Here is a 21018-nt window from a genome sequence, read left to right as displayed (position 1 = left end):
TGACACCCACAGTCAGGAAGCAGAGAGATTGATGCCTGGCAGAGCTCAGCTGGTCACATGACACCCACAGTCAGGAAGCAGAGAGGGATGGATGCTGCCGCTCGGCTCCTTCTCTCCACTTACCAGGGGGAGGTACTGCCCATAATGGTGGAGTCTTCCCCCCTTAATAATCAAGATAATCTCCCACAGGCATCCTGAGACCCACTTCCCAGGTGATATCTTCCAGCTCAGTTTGCCACGTCCTACTCTTAATGGGCCCACCCAGAGACCCACCCAGCCACTGCCTAATCCCCACCCAAACCTGATTTCCCTGCCTACTCAAGTCCTGCCTCCCAGAGACTGGTTCCACTCCTAGTCCCTCACACCCCCCCCAGCCTTGACTCACAATGTTCATGAGCGTCAGCAGGTACTTCTGCACGTGCTCCGTCCCGTGGAACTGGACCACTGAGTCATCCACGCCCAGCAGGACCTCGATGTTGTAGTCATCGTCGGTGGCGTGCCTGCGCACCCTCCGCTGGGAGCTGGCGATGTGCTCCTCCAGGATGCCCAGGGCTCGGCTGAGGCTCTCCAGGCTGCCCCGGGAGGCTCCTGGAAGGAGAGGACACCTTCTTTGGTAGCAGCCCAGCACCTCTCCCCAGGAGCATCACAAAAAGATAGAACACATCTGGGTACAACTCGGTCACCAGCCAGGCTTACGGGTGGCATCTGAGTGACCATTGCGTCATTTAAAACTCACAGCATCCTGAACCAGAGCACTGTGCCCATTCACAGAACAGATGTAAGTCCAGAGGGGGCAAGAGTGAAAATGCAAACAAAACTGGGGAAACTGAGGCTCAGCACAGACTGTATGTGTCACACAGTGTCTCCCCACTCCTAGCTCTCCTTCCAGAACTAGCTCCAGAACTTTCAAGGAATGGACCAGCTTATATGCATATCCTGGGTCAGGACTTCAATGCCCCTTCTCCACAGAGAGAACTCTGCCCCCATCCCCAGTGCTGATGGGATTGCTCAGGGACCCATATAAGTAAGTCCCTCTCATCACACCTCCCACAGGGTGCCTTGAGAGAATCGACCGACTGCCCCTAGATGGCCAGGACCTGGCTATGCACTGATTATGCTGAGAAGTAGAGTCCAAGGGTGAGGGTCTGCACCAACAGGACCAGAGACCGGGATGCCATGCCCACTGACCCTCCAGCTATGCTGTCTGCCTTGATTTCCCTCTGGTTCACACTGGAGAAACCAAGCATCGGAGGGTAGCCATTCCAGAAGATACAAGACAGCTTGGCTTATGGTTCTGTTCCTACCCCACCCTCTTCACCCAGGAAACCTCTTCACGCAGTCACACAGTGGGTACCTTCAGTTTCCGTTTTACAGATGCGGAACCCTTATGTGGCAGACAACCAGACAGACGGTTCATGCCCTCAAGTTTACCTTTAATACTATAAACTGATAATAACACAAACACACACACACACACACACTTTCTCTACATATAACATATGTATATAAACCTGCAGGTACAAACACATATATGTTCAAACACACACATAAACATCTATAGTACATAGCCTTATGCTCATACGTGCATGCAATGTACCCATGCACACAGGCACAAACAGCCGATCCTGCCTACGGCTACTCTAGGCATGGGGAATGGGTCAATCCTGCAGGAAGGGCCCGTGCAGAGCTAAGTGCTGCTCCGCTTAGCTGCCTGGAGATGATTCAGGGCCATCCTGATGCTTCCAGAGGAGCCGCCTGGGACTTAAACCTGACACAAAGCTTGAGGGATTGCGGCTCTATTTTCATGCATTTATTTCTTTGCATTTTCAGCGAGCAGGGACAGCTCACCTTCAGAGCCACCTTGGGAAGCAAAGATGGTAATTTCCACAGAAAAAGTCCTCCCCTGAGGAAGGAGTTAGACACCACCTTCTGCCCCTGTCTTGCTCAGGGTCACACACAGGCAACCCCAGGGGAATAGCAGACTGAAGAGGTACTCCTTGGGGCCACAAGGTATTATTTTAAAAAGTACCTAATTTGATTGACAGCATTTGAGACTTGGAAGATTTCACATTAAAAACCACCCAGTTTCTCTTGAGAAACTAAGAGATGGGGCCATCCCTGGGTCACCTAGGAGTACTGAGAGAAGGCACATAGGGACCCAAGTCACCAGGGAAGCCACCTGCCAGCCTGATGACTTCTCCAAGGCAGCTGTGCTGCTGACCTGGCATAGCTGTTCAGCCAAACCATGTGCTCCAGGCCCATCCGAAGCAAGGGGGCTTGATAATGATGTTTTAGAGATGCCAGTTTCAGCTCAGACATGATAATGACCATTGCTGACATCTTTCTTATCCTGATGATTTTTGTGGGGAGGGGTCCCCCCGTTTGCTCTCCTGCTGCTGTGATAAAAGAGTAACCAAAACCAACTTGGTCAGGAAAGGGTTTCTTTGGCTTAGAGGTTTTAGGCTCTCATCAGAAATCAAGATAGGAACCTGGAGGAAGGACCATGGAGGATCTCTGCTTATTGGCTTGCTTCCTTACACAGCCTAGGAGAGGGCTAGGATTTCCTCCATCAACTAGCTGTCAAGGAAATGCCCTAAAGACACACCCATGGGCCAACCTGATAGAGGTAATCCACAATTGTGATTCTCTCTTCCCAGGGTAAGTCGAGGACAACCAGGGTTAGCTATCAGCGGGACTGACTTCTTGGACATTATCTTTTAGAACACCTTCTCCACAACCCAGCCTTTGGTAGAGAGGTCCCAAAGTCCAGGAGCAGAGAGATGGATCAGCCACTCTAAGCAGTCCGACTCCCTTGAAATCCACCTCAGGTCTGCTCCAGCTCCTCAGGACGTAACAGGTGCACCAAGGCGGTGGGGTCGGCCGCCCTCAGCCCTTGGACTAGATGAACCTTGGCCTGGCTGCCCTCCTGCTCTTCCGTGTCCCTATGGGAGTCATCAGCCAGACAGATATTCTACCTCATCAATTATGAAGACACCCCCATTTTCTTCACAGTGGTTATGACCTTAACACTGGCTAAACTCTAGTCCTGACATGCCTGTCTTTCCCAGGGAGCTCTGACCAATAACAAGCTCCCAAAAGGTCCTGGACCAACCTTCCAGTGATCCCTCTAACAGCAGCCCTGGCCTTCAGGGCCTCCCCAGACATGGTGGATTTCCAGCATGACCTAAAGGCCTTCATTCCACTTGGTCCTTGGCCCCCTGTTCACATGATGATGTATCCCATCCGTCAGTACCGGTGTATGCTGGGCAATGAGCTGTCAATGCTGTCCTTCTCCTGCTGAGACAGGAAGACACTGCTGCCTCCAGTTTATCTTTTCTCTGTGGCAGCTCCCTCTCTCAGCAACACATGCACACGCAAATGCAAACACACACAAGGAGAAACCACTGGTCCTCCAAGGGGGTGGGAGGACTGACAGATGCTAGAGAGAGAGAGAACAGGTGCCCCAGCACCCATGGCCTGGTTGACTGACTCCCCCCTCGCCTGGGTGTCTATCACAGCAGTTTATCTTTTTAAAACGAGTAAACAAAAGATAGTTGGTTCCTGGCATTCCCTTGCTTGGGGACCCTTCCAGATGGCATCTGGACCTCTCTTTGCTTTGATAAGGATGACACAGCAGAAACCATATCTAAGAGTCCTGGTCTGAGAGTTTCTAGAAAGCAAAGGAAAGATGTTGAGTGTAGATCAACAGGCTGGGGAGAGGATGGGGGAAGCAGAGTACCTACCCTGGGAAGACTGGGGCAGCTGCCAAGCCCACCTACATAAGCTTTGGATAGCAAACAGTGCTGAGCCCATGGGCCGAGGACTGCACCTTCGAGCATCCTCAGGATGGCTTCTAGGACAAGGACTGGTGCACAACCCTTCACAGGGAGGAAATGCACTCAGCTCTCAGAAAAAAGAGGAGCTCCTGGCTGTACTTACACTCCTCTGGCTTGTCCCTGCAAGGTCTCAGAGTGCAAGCATAGTCCCCAACACAAGAGTTATTGAGGTGCCAGATTCCTAAGAGGCGGGGCCTAGAGGAAGTGATTATGTCACAGGGGATCCGGACTCATTAAAGAGCCAGTGCCACCACATGGTAGTGGGCCAGGGCTCTTGGGACTAGGTTGCTCCCCTGGGGGGACTTGTTGTTATAGAAGAGGGCACCTGACCCCCATCTTGGCTTCTTTTCCTCCTCTGGAATATACTTCTACCACATCTTGCTACTTGATCTGTTGTGACACAGCCAGGGAACGCTTCTGCCAGGATTCCAAGACCATGTTGTGGGAACGTTTCATTCCCTAGAATGGTGAGCACGACAAACATCTTTTCTTAATAAATACCCCAGTGTCAGGTATTTGGTGATAGTAGCCCCAAATGGATTAAGACAATCAACAAGGGGCAGTAAAAGAGAAGAAAGATTGAGTCCATCAGGCCACATTGCCAGAGAGGAGGAGCTGAGACCTGAAACAAGGCCTAGATCCAGTATGATTTTTTCCTTAAAGAGTAGTGGTGATCCTGAATCTGGACATGCAGATCAGTTGGTAGAATGCCTCCCTTAGCTGTGTTTGCACCCCAATATTGCATCAATTGGTCATGGTGGTGCACACTTATACTCCTAGCACTCAGGAGGATAGGAGTTCAAAGTCATTCTTGGTTACAGAGAGTACTCGAAGCCAGCATGGAATACATGGAACCCTGTCTATAGCAACAACAACAAAAAGAAAAATGATTATTATTTTAGCAATAGTGTGACCCTGCAATCAAAATATAGGCCACAGAAAAGTGTGGGTTTGCTTCCCAATATTGTTTTTTCTTCTTCTTTTTTTTTTTTTTTTAGTGAATTGTCAGACAGGATCTTACCCTGTATCCCAGGCTGTTCTAGACATATTCTGTAGCCCCGAATGTTTTTGTACTTCTATCTCTGCCTCCTGTGTGATGGGATTGCAGGCATGTACCACTATGCCCCAACTTTTCCAATATTAGCAACATGGCCTGGAGGATACCCCATGCTCCACCAGTACAAGGGCTAGTTTAGGGGAACCAAAACTGGTAGGAAAAAACCACCTGGACTCTAGTCTGTAAAGTCAGAGTGAGGTAGGGCTCATGCCAGCCCTGTAGTGCAAGAATGCCTGAGGGTTTGCAGAGCCCCATGCAACTCTATGCCAGTGCCTTTGCTGGGCTGGCCTCTTCACTTTTCTGCTCCTGCCCTTTGTTAGCTCCTGATCACACCCTGGAGAAGCCCCCAAACCAACCAGAGGGAAGGCAGTCTATAGCTGACAGTTCTAAAGTCTTGCTGCCTGCCTTCTCATTGGGCTCAGAGCTTGTGGAAGAGGGGCTGTTTGATCTCTACTCTCAAGGAAGTGTGGCTCTTAATTGGCTCCTAGGCTCAATGGTCAAGGCTCAGGCTCAAGCCTGTGTCACTGTTGGGAGATGGTGGGAACTTCAAGAGATTTGGCCTAGTAAAAGAAAGTTAGGTCAGCTGGGATGCACCCTGGATAGGGCTATTGGGATTCCAGCCCCTTCCTGACTCTCTTTGCTTCTTGGTGGCCATGAGATGGGAAGCCACCTCTTCCATTCCATGATATGAGCTACCATAGTAGCAACAGGGACAAGTGGCCATGGCCCCAAACCACCGAACCACTGTGACCCCAGATCCTGTCCTTCTCCCTGGTTTTTGTCAAACTTAATGCAAAGCCTACTGGTACAATCCCCGTATGTCACCTCCATAGCCCTCACTAAACACTGGGGACAATGTGGGTAAGTCAGGGAAGGGCTTATAACATGGAGAAGCACACTGGTCCCTGACAGGGAAGACTCTACCATCTGCTCCCCCTGGAATAATCCTCCCTATCTCTCCCATCCACCAGGTTCCAGCTGAAATGTCACCTCTTCAAGGAACCTTTACTAAGACTCTCCTCCAGCTCCTCCCCCAGACAACACCTTCCTTCCGGCAGGAGTGACAATCATGGGCACTTCTAACATCTTTTGTGGATTTGCTTTGGCATCCCCTGCTTCTTTGCGTTTGGATAGAGACCCCCAAAAGACAGTGTCCATGAGTTTGGAGACCTCAGCTTCCCCAGTGCCTCAGAGGGATCCTGGGGTTAGGAGGGTTTGGAGTCCTGGCAGAGAGATGTAGTGGGAACCCAGAACTCAGCAGAAGGTTCATGTCAGGCCAGAAAGATGACATTGGTGGATGGGAGCAGGGGGGAGCTGTGTTGACAGGTAGAGCCAGTTATAAATTACTTACATGGGGGAAAACTAAGAGAAGGGGGGCAAGACAGATGGAAACAAATGGGGTGAAGGAATTAAACGTGAATCGTGTAACTGGCAACAAAAACAAGTGAGGTGTCTTAATGTTGTTCCTGAGTTAAAAATCAAATCTGGAGTATTCAAGGGGATGGGCTGCTGAGGCAAACAGGGTCTGAAGCTGTGAGGGGGAACCTGGTGCTCTCCCCAGCGCACTGAATGGATGCGAGGAGAGGCGTGAACAGTCACACACTCGCTCTAGAACACACCACCTGAGTTAGAGAAAACACTAGGGACAGACATAAAGGATTTGATCTTATATGACAACCCAGTGTTCAAACCACCAAAAAACAAAACACACCCTTTTCACGCATATATGGAAGACACTGAGACACTAAGAAAACCAAAAAAATTGTGCCTGTAATGATTAATGTTGAAACAAAAATTGGGAAATACTGTAATAGGGAAGGTCTTAAAACCCTTAGTTCTGGGGCTACATGGCTCTGAGGTTAAGAGCCCTGACTGCTCTTCCAGAGGGCCAGGGTTCAATTCCCAGTACCCACATGGTGGCTCACAACCATCTGTAATGAGATCTGGCGCCCTCTTCTGGCATAGAGTTGTACAAGCCGATAGAGCATTCATGTAAATAAACAAATCTTAAACACACCTTAAGTTCTATAAGCATAGACTAAATAGAAGGTTTAAACCCAACAGCTGCAGTAGAGAACTGAGTAAAGAGAGAACTAGAATAGGCTGAAAACGTGGCCAAAGGAAAGTCTAGATGCTTCCATGGAAAGTCCTTCCCAACCCCCAAGGAACAGGCACATCTAATCTTACAGGAAAGGAGAGCACAGTGATCAATAACTCACTTGTCCAGAAGAACCACCAGCTAGAATATTGGGTTAGGGGAGAGAAACCTGTTGACTAAAGCACACAGCCATCATAATACTGAGAAACAAAAAATAATGAAAGTACAAAGACAAGCAAAAGGTAAAACAATCTAACATTCCAAAGTTAAAGAAAAGAAGAGTCTATAATAAGTGGAGAGAAAAATGATACAAGGTTGGATTGGATATTAGTCCCTTCCCAATGAATCTGCAAGTGTAACACAATTGCAAAAAAATCATGATCCTCCAGCAAATTGCAGAATTTACTTAGAAGACATGTATGAGAAAGACTAATGAAAAGAAATGCCTTCAAATTAAGACTATACTCTATAAAATCACATTCACTATAATAAAGCAAGTTAATATCATGAAACGTGCTGGATAAAGTGTCCAAGGGCACACCCAGACTTCTGGGTAAAAATAAAGACTTGAACATAAACGACCCATTTAAATCCTTTCTGGAATCTGTCTGTCTGGAAAGTGTCAGTCAGGAACTTTTATTTTTAAAGTTCCAAAGCTATAAGCCCAGGATGAGCAGAAGAGAGCAATATCAGAACAGTCATCGGCTGGGAAGCAGGAGAGCTTTGCGTGGTAATAAACTTGATATATTCTAGTTGAGCCCCAAGAGGTATGGTGAAGAGTCGGATTCTTCTTGTCTCTGCTACAGTTCCCCAAAGCATGGAAATTGATGCATCAAGTACCATCCAGGGGTGGGGTGGGGAGCAGAGGAGTTGAAGGGCAGTGCCTATCCCCGCCCCCATGCCCCTCTGTTGGACTGGCATTGATCTGGAGTATTCCTTCAAAAAGTATAAGAGATCTCTGGGATGCAAGGACTTGGTGTGGCTAAGGGTGAGGGTACCATTCTAGAAACTGGAGGATTCAGTGAAGACCCACTTGTCCATTCTTTCCCAAGATGCTGATGGCCAGATATTCACCATTCCAGTGACTGGGCAAGTACTCTGAGGAGCCAAGGAGCAAAAGGAGCCCACGTACTAACACCAGCATTTCCGGTCATCATAGTTATGATGTTTAGTGTCTACCTTTACAAACGAGCAGCCAGCCAAGGGCCACCATATCTCTGGTGTCTGACACTGCAGATAAAGACCAAGAAGCAACAAAACATAGCAAAGCAAAACAAAACAATAAGAGGAAAGGGGCATGAGACCACTGCCCTTCCATCTGCCTCTCTCCCCTGACATCAGCCTGACCCCCCACATGGCTCCCCATGAACCAAGTTGATAGACATACTCTGACCTTATAGTTTTTCAAAGAGCACAGCTCTCCCCGCCCTGCCCTAGCAGCTATGAGCAAGCCTAGTCTCCGCCCCCCCCCCCCAGGCCCAGACCTAGAACAACATTTGATTATAAGTTTACTTTTATCCAGTGCCTTCCTGCTGTGTGACTCCTGGACAGCATAGGTCTTGTGATGGAGTTTGTCCACCCACCCCAAAAGTCTGTAAAAGTCAGAAACACACTTTGTCCTCTGAAATTGAAGGGGAAGACTTCTGGGGCCTCCATGCTCCCCGTGGCAGTAACTTTTACTAGTGAAGCTCCTTTTGGGGAATGGAAAGGGACTGTTTTCTCCTCCAGGATCCTGTCGCTATCTCTCTGAATGCTCTCCCACTGAAGCTCCTCACGGCTCTCTCGGTCTTGAGCCCAAAGCTCTCCCAGTAAAGCCCATCTAAAGGGTGACTTCATGCCAGATTCTTTCTACAAACCTGCAGCAACTTCCAACAGAGGGAAGATGTGGACTCTGCAGGGAAGTGGGAACAGAAAGCTTGAGCTAGCATCCTGTGGATGCTGAGAGGAGATGCTACATACTTAAAACAAGAACGGGGAGAACATTAAAGTGAGCTCCTGGAAACTTTTTAAAAAATGAAATAAGTGATAAACGCAGTGAAAGGACTTGAAAATGAAGTTGTGGGCTTTCCTACAAAGTGAACCAGTAAGTCAGTCTGAAAAATTATAATAGATTGAGAAGCTTTGCTGGATAACAGAAGCTTCGCAGAGAGCATGAAAAACCCAGAAAGGAGGGAATAGATAGTTCTAGAGAATTCCCCTCACTGGAGGGTGTTCCCAGGTGGAAAAGGATTCATCTAGAGCCCAACAGAGGTGAATAAAACACATCAAATGATTATGAAATTTTAGCAGACAGGAGCACCTACAAGATTCCATACAGAACTAGCAGGAATAAGCAGATGACAGAAGTCTACCTAAAGTGATGGGTTCAGTGCTCAGCTATGTTCATAGCAGCACTGTTTGTCATAGCCAGAACCTGGAAACAACCTAGATGTCCCTCAACCAAAGAATGGATAAGGAAAATGTGGTGCATTTACACAGTGGAGTACTACACAGCAGGAAAAAAATGACATCTTGAAATTTGCAGGCAAATGGACAGAGCTAGGAAACATCATGTTGAGTGAGGTAACCCAGACCCAGAAAGACAATTATCATATGTACTCACTCATAAGTCGTTTTTAAACATAAAGCAAAGAAAACCAGCCCACAAATCACAATCCCAGAGAACCTAGATAACAACGAGGACCCTAAAAGAGACATACATAGATCTAATCTACATAAGAAGTAGAAAAAGACAAGATCTCCTGAGTAAACTGGGAGCGTGGGGACCATGGGAGAGGGTTGAAGGGGAGGAGAGAGGCAGGGAGGGAAGTAGAGAAAAATGTATAGCTCAATAAAATCAATAAAAAAATTTAAAAAGAGATGGATTCAGAATTGCTTAGATGTCACAGAAGCAGCATTAGAAAAAGCAAACAGTAAAAAAAAACAGAGAGAGAGAGAGAGAGAGAGAGAGAGAACATTCTGATGGAAATGAACTGAACTGCAGTCTCACCCCAAATTCTTGATGAGCTATGGCACTGGAGTAGCAAAGTTTCCAAACATGCAAGTTTTCAGAACATTTACCTGCTGGTTATTACTTCTGCAAAAGCTACTGAGAGGGTCCATCCAAACAAAAGGCATGCCCAAGAAAAACGTAAGATACAAAACTCAGGAACGGGAGACTCAACACAGAAACAGCAAGTGAAGATGAGAAGTGAGCCTCAGATGTTGAAGACAGTTGACCATCCCGCCCCAGGGAGACCCCAAAGATACACTATTACCGCCAAGACCCCCCACTTCCACAGAGCTGTCTCCTTGAAGGGACTAAGAGGCAGAGGAAGAGAGCAAAGCCCATCCCAGTGCCATGCCCCTGGGGTGTCAGAGCTATGAGCTACATAAATCCCTTTGTTTATAAGGTTAGCTGCCTCCAGCATTTTGTTGTAAGGTGAAATGGACTAATACAGCCTGGTAGGAGCAGAATGGCATCACAGAAGTGCTAGAAGAAAATCAGCTAAACCCTTTTATAGAGTTCAGCAGGCTCTTGCCTTGCCTCCCTCCTTCACGACCGCATGCTTGAGAGACATTGCTGGTGTCTCAGATTTCTGCTGGCCCAGCAAGGTGAGCGGCTGAAAACACAGCTCACTAAGGCGCTTTGCAAACAGAGGAACCAACTGCGTTGTTGGCCCAAGGCATCAACCATGTGGATTAGAACATATTTCTCTGCTCCTTAGGACTCAGGAAGAACAGGAACCACTACGCTGCTCAGAAAAAGGAGAGGGAGGCTCACCATTGTGCAGGTGAGAGGGCAACCTCAGGTGTCGGTCCGTGTTGCACCTAGGTGGCATTGGCTGCTGCTTACCCCAGGCTGGCCCATCAGCTCCTGGGGAGTCTCCCGTTTCTGCTGTCCACTTCCCCGTAGGAACAGTGGACTTGTAGGTGCAAACTCTACCGTGCCTGGCTTTTTATGTGAGTCTCGGGACTAGAACTCAGGTTCTCATGCTTACAGGTAAGCACTTTCTCGACTGAGACATCTCCCCAGCCCAACCCAGCTCTGCCTGCTGATGGTTCAGGCTTTGCAGGGGCTTACGGTCAGGCCTTAAATCCTGGGCGGCGGCAGTGTCACTGAACGTACACTGAGGCGCCAGGCCAGGCGAGGTCATCTGCAGGAAGGTCAGTCCTCTGGTTGTTAACTTTGAAGACATAATCACTCTATGACTGCAGATTCCCCCGAAGATGGTCATTAAGATAAAATATGTTTACCTAGGTGCATAATCAGGGCACGGCGAGAGGCCCTGCTTGGCAGCAGGCAGGCTCTTAGGAGGCTCTGGAAGCCGAGAGCAGGCTCAACCCCACGGGGGCCATCAGCACAGAGTCCCACTGGTGAGTTTTATTAAAAGGAGCTCATTACGGTTATTTCAGCCCAGTCTTCATAACGTTATTACCAAACCGGAATTAATTTCTGCAGCTCCAACAGCTGCAGCTCATTCCATGTCATCTTTACGATTCGAGGTGGCACAGGGGAGCTGGAGGGGTCCCGGTTCTCGAGGACAGCTTCAGCTGCACAATTCAGAGGCCAGGACTGAAGTACTCTACACTTCCATGGTATGGGAACCTGAGGGTTCCAGGGCCACTTCGCCTTTCAAGGCTTCTTCAGGGACGAAAAAGAGGCTCCCTGCCTATGGTAAGGTCTTTAGGTAATGTTCTCCGGGAGCACTGGATGCTCCTTGGTGGGGGCCATGGAGCATCCCAGCTTCCCTTTGTGCTGTTGCCTTCGCAGAGCTGCAGGGGCGGGGATAGCATACTGAGTTCTACTGTATTAGATGTTCATTCTTGACTTTTGTTCTGATCAATAACTGTCTCCCTCTCCAAGCCTTAAATGCTTCTGGAAAGCCAAATCCAACTTAGCTTTATTCTGAAGCCCCCAGCCAGGGCAGTGAGCTCCAAGCACACTGCTGGTGTGGATGAGAAGCCGCCATGATGGTGACTCCAGGGTGGCTGGGCGGCTTCTTCTTCCCCGAGAAGCAGAGCTGAGATGCTGTGTTGGTTGGTTTTAACCATCAACCTGACACAGTCTAGAGTCACCTGGGAACTCGGTGAAGGACTGTCTAGATCAGGTTAGCCTGTGGGCATTTGCGTGGGGACTTATTCTTGACTGATAGGAAGACCTGCCTACTGTGGGTGGCCCCATTCCCCAGGCAGGGAGCCCTGTACTGTATGAGAGTGGAGAAAGTTGGCTGAGCATTTGCACATTAGTTCAGCGTTCTCTGCTCTGACTGTAGACATGACCAGCTGCTTCAGGGCCCTGCTGCTATGAATTCTCTGTCATAATGGACCTGGGCTTGTGAGCCAAATAAGCCCTTTCTCCCTTAAATCACTGGTTTTTTGGTGTTTTATCATGGTGACAGGCAACGAAACTAAGACCATGACAGACAGACACGGAGGCTGGACTGTGGTATGGGTACAGCCAGGTTCGTGTGCTGGAAGCTTTGTCCCTGCAAGGTTATCTGAGAGTTGATAGGATTTTAACCCCCTATGGGAGGTGTTTGATGACTGGGGTCATGGCCCTTACAAGAGACAATGTCACTCACAGACGCTTAGCTCCCATGAGAATACGTTGTGAGGAAAGAGCGAGCCATGGCCCTGAATCCCTGGTGACCCCTCTGCCAGTGTTCTCCTTCGTGAGCTCTTGACTATGAGGGAGGCCACACAGACAGGGCCACCTCAGAGAAAAGCTTTGAGACGAACAAACTTTCTTTATAGAGTAACGAGTCTCAGGCATTTGTTAGAGCCACAGAAAATGGACCCAAGCAGCTGGTGGCACAGCCAACGCGGCTCACGACTCTCCAGCTCTCCAGGCCTTTGAATCAATTCAATTGGCTTTCCGTCTCTTGCAAACACAAGAGTCCCAGCATGACCCCCACGCAGACACCATCATGTGCCATGACCTCAGCTTGACGCCCCAGATAGTTTGACCAAAGCACCCTCAGAGTATGGAGACCTGAGGTGTGACAGTCTCCTCAGCCAAAGACTTTCACCTTTTGTTTTCTCAAGAGGCCCAGTGTGTGGTGAGGAGAAAACCTGCTAAGTATTTAACATCTGGAGCCCAAGTAAGTGGGCCACCCTCCCCCCCAAAATAAGTGCCCTGGGGACATAGTGCTACACCGTCCCTGCAGAAGTGTGCAGGCCACTGTGCTGGAGGCCCTGTTCTCACATGTCTCTCAAGTTTTATTTGCAGCAGGGATGGGTGGCCTATTGTCCCCAGACCGCATCTGAGGTGTGGGAACACCCCTCTCCCACTCTGTCACCAAGCACAGATGGATTGAGCAGGACCCTCTTGTCCCCACCTGTTCTCCTGGTACCATCCTCCAGGAGGCCTCTGTACCCCACCCTTCAGCAAGCAGGTTGCTGGGGCCTCCAAGGGCCAGGGAGGCTAGGAACTGAGAGGCCAGTAAAGCACTGTCCCTTCTAAAGGTGTGTCCTGGGGACCAGCCTTGGCCTTGAGGACTCGGAGCTCTCTCTCTCTCTCTGTGGGACAGAACCCCCTGGGGAGGGAACTGGGCCCGAGTTTCCTTTTCAGTGCCTCCCCAGCACAAAGTAGCCAGATGGCGGGAGCCAATGGAGAGGCTGGCAGATGACTGAATGAAAATATTTGCCGTGAACTTCAGAACAAAACACAGACACCCACAGGCCCCCTTAGAATTTCCCCGGGATCTCATTTCGAATGTGGGGGAAGCAAGAAACTGGTAAGTGGGGTGCTCGTGACCAATGTTGCAGAGCCCTGAGTGGCCAGAGCCTCAGTCTGTAGCCTGCGGAAGCTGGAAGTGTGTCTCAGGGTAGATGATTCCTGTTCCCAACCCACATCAGGAGACATCTGGTGGCTTTCTGGATACTGCCCCACAAGGCCCCGAGACACCTCACACTTCACGTGTCCTGGATGCCCTGAGGATTGACTGCCTCACCCACCCCCCTCTGTACCACACAGCTCAGGGCACGACACCCTTGCCTACCCAGCCCTACTCCAGGACCTGCCTCTCTTTGGTCCACAAAGCTGGCTCCCTTCTCCTACTGGAGTCTCTGAAACCTTGCCCATTCCAGCCTCAGTTTCTCTGCCATGGCCCTGACCTGGGTCTCTGGCAGGTATTAACTCTAAACCCACTTGCGGACTTTTCAAATCCAAGTCCTCCCTACCCGCCGACCTTTGTTCCTCTGAGCCCATGTCACACAGGACTGCTCCAGTATGTCTTTTGGCAGAAGCTTAGGGTCAATATATGCAGGAGGACTCAAGTGCCAGACTGTGAACCGTCTCAGTAGCTTGCCACTGATTCCCCGCCCCCCAGCCTAGGATGGGCTGTTTATCACGTCCCTGCCCGCCTCATGCCCTCCTGGTCCTGCCCAGAGTTTAGGCAAACAGAGGAACTGGCTGACGTGGCTCTTTCTGGTTGCTGCTGGGAGTTTACAGGGTGGTACTACAGGATGGGTGCTAATTCCACGAACCTCAGCCAAAGCATAACATTAACCCTCCTTCCCCTGGGGGGATGACCACGAAGGCGATGCAGGAAGCACAACAAAAGGCACATCCTATGTTGGGCACACAGAGTGCAGGTCTGACGTGGTTTATTCCTTCCAAAGCTCACATTGGAGACCCTAAGAGGTGGGGCCGAAGGGCCTCCTCAGTGGGATTAGGTTTCCAGCTCATGAATGGATTCATCCACACTCGTCACACATGGATCCACAAAGTGAGACTGCTCCAAAAGCCACATTGGCTTGGTCTCTCCAAGATTCCCCTGTATCTGACCATGTGATGCCCTGCCCCAGTTGGGCACTTTGCCAACAAAAAGACCATCGCCAGCTGTGTTCCTCAACCTGGGAGCAGACTGTTATTAGTACCAGAGAACAGCAAGACGGGGGGCTTTACAAGAGTTCTGTGGAAACCGGTGCTCATGTGTTTGCTGTCCATACCAGCCCTGTAGGGTGTGAACAGGACTTCTGTCGGACAGATGTAGAAACACGCCTAGCAGATACCACAGGGGCCCAGCAGTGCAGGGTGTGCCTGTCTGCTTCCGGCAGCAGCCTGGGGTACTACCCTCAGAGACTGGCAGGCCACTGGAGGCAGCAACTGCTTTTAGACCCAGTGGACAACAGGCAGCTGCAGGCATCAACGCCCTGGTTTTGCTTGAGACATTGTCTCAGAGTCCACCTGCAGTGATCCAGTGCCACAAAGAGTCAGTCACCTAGTTTTTAGCCATAGTAAAAAAACAAGGTTGGCACCTTGGCACAGACTAGGGACACAGAGACATGCTTTTGTGAATATCCGTGAGTAGCTGTGTCACTTGCCCCTAGGACGGGCCTCACAACTGCCTTCTTGGTAACTGGATCACTGGAATTCATTTGTTTGTTTCTTCATTTGTTTATAGGCAGTTTATATCATGTAGTTCAAGATGGCCTAAAACTTTCTACGAAGCTGAGGATGATCTAGAATTTTTGAACTCCCCCCCTCCCCCCCCGCCACCAGAGTGCTGACGTTGTAACCCTGTGTTACCACACTTACTTCATGCTGTGCCGGGGAGTGAACTCAGGACCCGGTGCATGTTAGGCAAGCATTCTACCAACTGACCATGTAGTGTGTGTGTGTGTGTGTGTGTGTGTGTGTGTGTGTGGTGTGTACAAACACTGGGGAATGAAACAGAAATCCCAAAGGTCTCACAGTGGGTAGGGTCAGCTGTTGACTGTTCTTCCCACCCCACTCTGTCCCTGACCTGCTCAAAGAAGGATTTAATAGTGTCTCCCATCCTCTCTGCCATGCTGAGGACGTAGGAGGAGCACCTCTGCCAATTGAAAACACCCTCTTGATTGACATCCCAGGAGACACAAGTGCCTCCTGAAATGATGGGGGATGGGTGGCAGAGTGCCCAGCAGCCAGGCTCCTTGGGTCTACTCCAGGAGCCTCACATGGAAACCACAGGTAGAGTTTGCCCTCTTCCTTGTCCGTCTCCACATCCTGATCAGCCCAAGAGACAAAGACACTAAGGGGGTAGCATTCTGCCCCCTTTCCCGGGAACTGTAAGGCACCAGCACCCTTCCCACAAACCATGTCTTTTCTGATACTGCAGCAAACCCATGTGAGGCCAAGGCTTTCCTTTCTGTCCTTGCCTCTCCCATCTTCCATAGGCCGCAGGCATCTGAGCCTGGCTTTGAGCATCTCTCCCATGGGTGAGTTTCTAGTGCAGACTGGGCTGCCAGCAATAGAGGCCCCTGAGGTATATCCTGAGTCCTTCTTCCCATCACTCAGTCCCATAGGTGTTGAATTTTCCTTATTGGACTTCATGTGTGAATTTGGTAGCTAAGGACCTGAGGGCCTTTCCACACCCTGGTGGTTCCCACCAGCCCTCCTCTCAAAATGTTTCCTATCTGAGAAAGGAAACACCTGACCTATGGTGGAGGAGGAGAGCAGGGGCTCCCCCACTCTTACCACCCCCGAGGAACTACCGTGTTGCTGGGGGCACTGAGCCTGCTCTCGGCCCACAGTGTTGACCAGGCTTAATTTGATACCCCTGTTTAGGGAAAGAAGGAAATCAGAAATTGGAGACAGAGCTGAGTGGTGAGAATCTGATCCACAGGGCAGCCTGGAAGGGCTTTTCCTAAGGAGGAGGAAAAGGGAGGCACGGGAGTGGGGAGAGTGGAGGTGGGGCACTGCCCCGAGGATCAGAGCAGTCTTCTTCTGGCTGAAGATGGCCAGGCTCAGTTTTTCAGGCTCTTGCCATCCGGACAGCCCAAGTCTGCAGAGGGCAGGTACTTTTAGGCGAGTCTCCCAAAATCATGGTCTGAGAAGGCTTAGGTTTTCTTTTCCTGTTTAAAAACTGATGTGGCCATGCCAGGCAGCAGGAGGCCGGCTCCCTGGGAGATGGAGCGGGTGAGTAAATGGGTCCGGCATGGGGAGCACCGTTCTCAAGGCAGGGCACAGGGGGCACTAAGACCCGAAGGCACTCAGCATCACTCGGCGCTTCCTCCCCTCAGCCACCTCAGGGCCCGAAACTTAGGCACCACTGCTGTGTGGGAACCCTTTTCCTTCTAGGACTCGCTTCATGTTTGGGGCAGTTCCTATCTACCTGCTTCAGGCCTGAGTCAAGCCACCAGGGTGTCCCCAAACCTACCATTTTCTTTTATCTCCCTTTGCTCACTCCCAAAGTATTTCTGCAATTAGGAGGTGTGGCTTTGTTGGAGTGGGAAGTGTGCCAGTGTGGGGGTGGGCGTTGAGATTTCCTATGCTCGGAATACCACCCAGTGAGTCAGTCGAATTCCTGTTGCCTGCAAGATGTAGGACTCACTATGTCGGCCTGCATGCCGCCATGCTCCCTGCCATGATGATAATGGACGGAACCCCTGAAACTATAAGCAACCCCCCTCCTCCCGCCCATTAAATGTTTCCTTTGTTAAGAGTTGTCATGGTCATGGTGTCTCTTCATAACAATAAAAACCTTAACTAAGATATTTCCATTGCAGGCCCTGTGTAGGACCACTTCATCAATGTCCTCTGGGGGTCATGTGACCACCACACATCACCCCCACGCTCACATGCAATGGCCATGCTGATGTCCACACACACTTTTACACACCCACTCACACAGGATCACTCATACCCCCACATCCACACAAACATGACACAATTCTACTCACATATATACCCACATCCAAACATGCATTTGCGACATGCTGTCACACACAGGCACACAATGACACACTCAGCTTGCCTGCACATGGATACACTTGCTTATGTACATCCACATACTTGAACATATAGAATCACCCTCCCTCACCCACAAGCCCACACATGCCCACACACACACATGCTCACACACATGCCCCTGAGGCAAATTCCTGGAGGAACTTAGCAACCTCTGACCCCTCTTCAGCTCCCCAGGCAGCTCCATGGAGCTTCGTGAAAATAAAGAAACTGGAGACAATGACCTGTCTGCTCAATGGAAAACTATCATTATTGTTACTCCATGTCTGAGCAAGCAGAGGCTGGGCAGGGTGGGAAGATGCTGTGGGAACGGAAGCAGCTTCTGGTGTCCGTCTCTCTTGAAGGAATAGTCAGTCACCCACATCAAAAGGAGGCGTGTGTGTCTCTTCCCCAATTGCTGCTTACAGGGAAGGTGGCCATGAGGCTTAGCAAGACAGGTGGATTCAGTAAGGCTCGCTGTGGCTGTAAGGTGGATGCCTGTTGTCACTGACCTATTCCTTCCTTGTGAGAGTGGTTACCATGGCTCCCAACACACCGACAGCTCACAGGTGCCACATGCTTCTCACCCCAGACCCCAAGCCAAATGCAATCCTCACTAAGGTCCCCCAGACCCTTGGGGTCCTTTCTCAGCCAGCTGCAACCCCAAGAGAGTGTACTTCTAGAAGCCTCTCTCTGAGCCTCTCTCTGAGACACACTGTTTACATGCTGAGCCTACCCTCTGGATTTCCAGGAAGAATCTCACTCTCTTCTCTTCCCCAAAATATGCGATCCTCCCTCTTGGCTTATCTTTTATTTTTCTGTTCCTGAAAAATATTTTGCTCCCATAGGAAAAGTCATGTGGGGGCATGGTCTCTGGGCAGGGCGATGCATATGTGGGCCAGGGCAGGCTGCCTGCAGCCAAGGGGGACATCAGTGACTGGCAGGGAGCCACCCCTGTTTCTAGACCTTCTTTTTATGTAAAGATGTTGAAAATCTAGATTTGTCCTGCTGTCTCTGATTCTTTATATTTTTAAATTATCATTATTATTATTATTATTTTCTGAGATAGGGTCCTATGTAGTCTGGACTAGCCTTGAATTCCTGTATAGTCAAGGTTGGAACTTCAGAACTTCTGAAACTCTTGCCCCTAGCTCTCAACTGTTGGGATTACAGACTTCAGTCACCACACCTATCAATACCTCTGATTTTTTATTTATTTGGGTTTTTTTTGAAACAGGGTTTCTCTATATAGGACCCTGACTGTGCTGGAACTTTCTCTGTAATCTAGGCTGGCCTTAAACTCAGTCAGGCCTGGCACCTGCTTCTGCCTCCTGAGTGCTGGGATTAAAAGTGTGTATCACCATTTCCTGGCTATGAATTTTTTTTAATTTATTTTGCTGAGGGGTGTGTGTGCATGTGTGTATGTGTGTACATGTGTGTGTGTGTGCGTGTGCATGCATGTGTGTGTGCGTGCATGTGTGTGCATGCGCGTGTGTGTGTGTGTGTGTGTGTGTGTGTGTGTGTGTACAGGTGCACTTGCCCATGGCAGATATCTTCCTTCATTGCTCTTCACCTTATGTTTTGGGGCAGGGTCTCTCACTAAGGTAGGCTGGTGTGGTGGCCAGTGAGCCCCAGGGATCTTCCTGTCTGTCACTCACCCCAATCCCAGTTGTGGGGGTTTCAGGCAGGAGCCACTATGCCTAGCTTTTATGTTAATATTGAGATCCAAACCCAGGTCCTCATGCTGCAGGGCAGGCACTTCCCCCACTGAGCCATCTCTCTGTGGCCACGGTCTGTAATTGTTAAATAGTAGCAAGCAATTTAGAAGGAGCAGAAACAGAACGCTGCTTGTGAAATGGGACAGAGCGAGTGTAGTGGCATTTCATTTGTATCTTAATAAATAAAGCCTGCCTGAAGACCAGAGAGTAAAACAGCCCCCCTGGTCAGCCTTATAGACCAGACAGTGGTGGTACACACCTTTAATCCCAGTAGCCACATTAGTTTGCCATAGAAACCAGGCTATGCAAGCCTTTAATCCCAGAACTAGAGAGGATTATAAGAAGGGAGGAGACAGCTCTCAGTCTCAGTCTCATTCTGAGATTCCTGGAGGCAGGATGGCCATTTCGGACTGAGGTAGAGATAAGAGCCAGTGGCTGGCTGTTTTGCCTTTCTGGTCTTTAAGTTGAACATCAATTACTGTCCCTGAGTTTTGACTAGTCGTGCTACAAGTGAGCCTGCCAGATCAGCCTGCAGCTTCCATGACATGCCCTGAGTGTCCATTTCTTGAGTGGCATCCTTCTACTCGCCTAGAGAGCCTCAGACAATAGCCATGTTCTGACACAACAGAGCAAGCCCACTGGCCCTCGGCCACACATTAGCAGACGCTCTGGGACCACAGCCTATACGCTGCATTTTTACCTTCCTTTCTCTCCTGTCCTGGAAGACAGCACAAGGTAGATGTGATTCATTACAGAACTTCTCTCAGGCAGCCAGGAAACAATCTGGTTCCGCACACAGTAACAAACCCTGGTGAACACCAGACTTCCCCTCCCTTAGGGGCCTGGGTTTGATCCTGCACTTGGGCAGGGGTTCATTCAAAGTTAGATGTACTTAAATATGTAAAAAATAAGCAAGCCTTCGTATATAAAAAGCCACCACAAATCAATAAGAAACAGCCCAACAATCATAAAGGGAAGTAAACAAATGAGATGAAATTGACAGCTATCAGAAAAGACTGTCAAAGCTGCTTTTAAACATGTGAAAAGATGTTCAGCCTCATACTTTATAGAAGAATTATGCATGTAAAATGGCCAGAATCCAAACGTATGGGGCAGGGTTATGTGCTGGGGGGGGGCGGGAATAAATGTATCTGGCAAGCTAGAAAGTCAATACGCTCATCTCTACCAACCTTTAAACTGCCCTCGTGGTGTGGGGCTGTCGATTCAGCTTCTCAAAAGGCAGGAAGACCGCAAATTCAAGGGCAGCAACTTAGCAATCCTTTGTCTCAAAATCAGAAGTAAGCACAGGCCAGGATGTTGTTCTCAGTTCAATGGCCAGGGCCTACCACCACCACACAGATAATCCCTCTCCGCTGGCAAATCCAGCTGAAGAATTGCACCCTTCCTGCACCTTCAAAGAGCAGGCAAAGTGTAAAGATACCCAAGGCGGTGTCACCTAAAACAGTGAGCACTAAAAAACAAAACAGAGTCTCAAGAGTGAGTGCTCAGCCATCGAGGTGACATCTGTACCAGTCCTGCCCTCCACAGGGCTCAGGAAACACTGGGGGGTGAAACAAAAGCCAGAGGAGCGGGGGGGGGGGGGGGGGGGGGGG

The 21018-nt window shown here is 49.7% G+C and overlaps 1 protein-coding gene across 1 annotated transcript in view; it reads right to left on the bottom strand.

Moving 5' to 3' along the window:
• Adamts2 (ADAM metallopeptidase with thrombospondin type 1 motif 2) overlaps positions 1 to 21018 on the bottom strand; it is a 197592-nt gene that overhangs the window by 63631 nt on the left and 112943 nt on the right. The window contains exon 4 of the mRNA XM_050158608.1: positions 386 to 588. Within this exon, the coding sequence (XP_050014565.1) occupies positions 386 to 588 (203 nt within the window). The remainder of the gene's footprint in view (positions 1 to 385; positions 589 to 21018) is intronic.

Source organism: Alexandromys fortis, unplaced genomic scaffold (genome assembly GCF_014885135.2).
Source record: "Alexandromys fortis isolate MF-2015 unplaced genomic scaffold, M_Fortis_MF-2015_v1.1 scaffold_99, whole genome shotgun sequence".
Lineage (NCBI taxonomy): Eukaryota > Metazoa > Chordata > Mammalia > Rodentia > Cricetidae > Alexandromys > Alexandromys fortis.
Note: the sequence above shows the minus strand (reverse complement) of the source record. Positions and strands in the feature narration are given on the sequence as shown.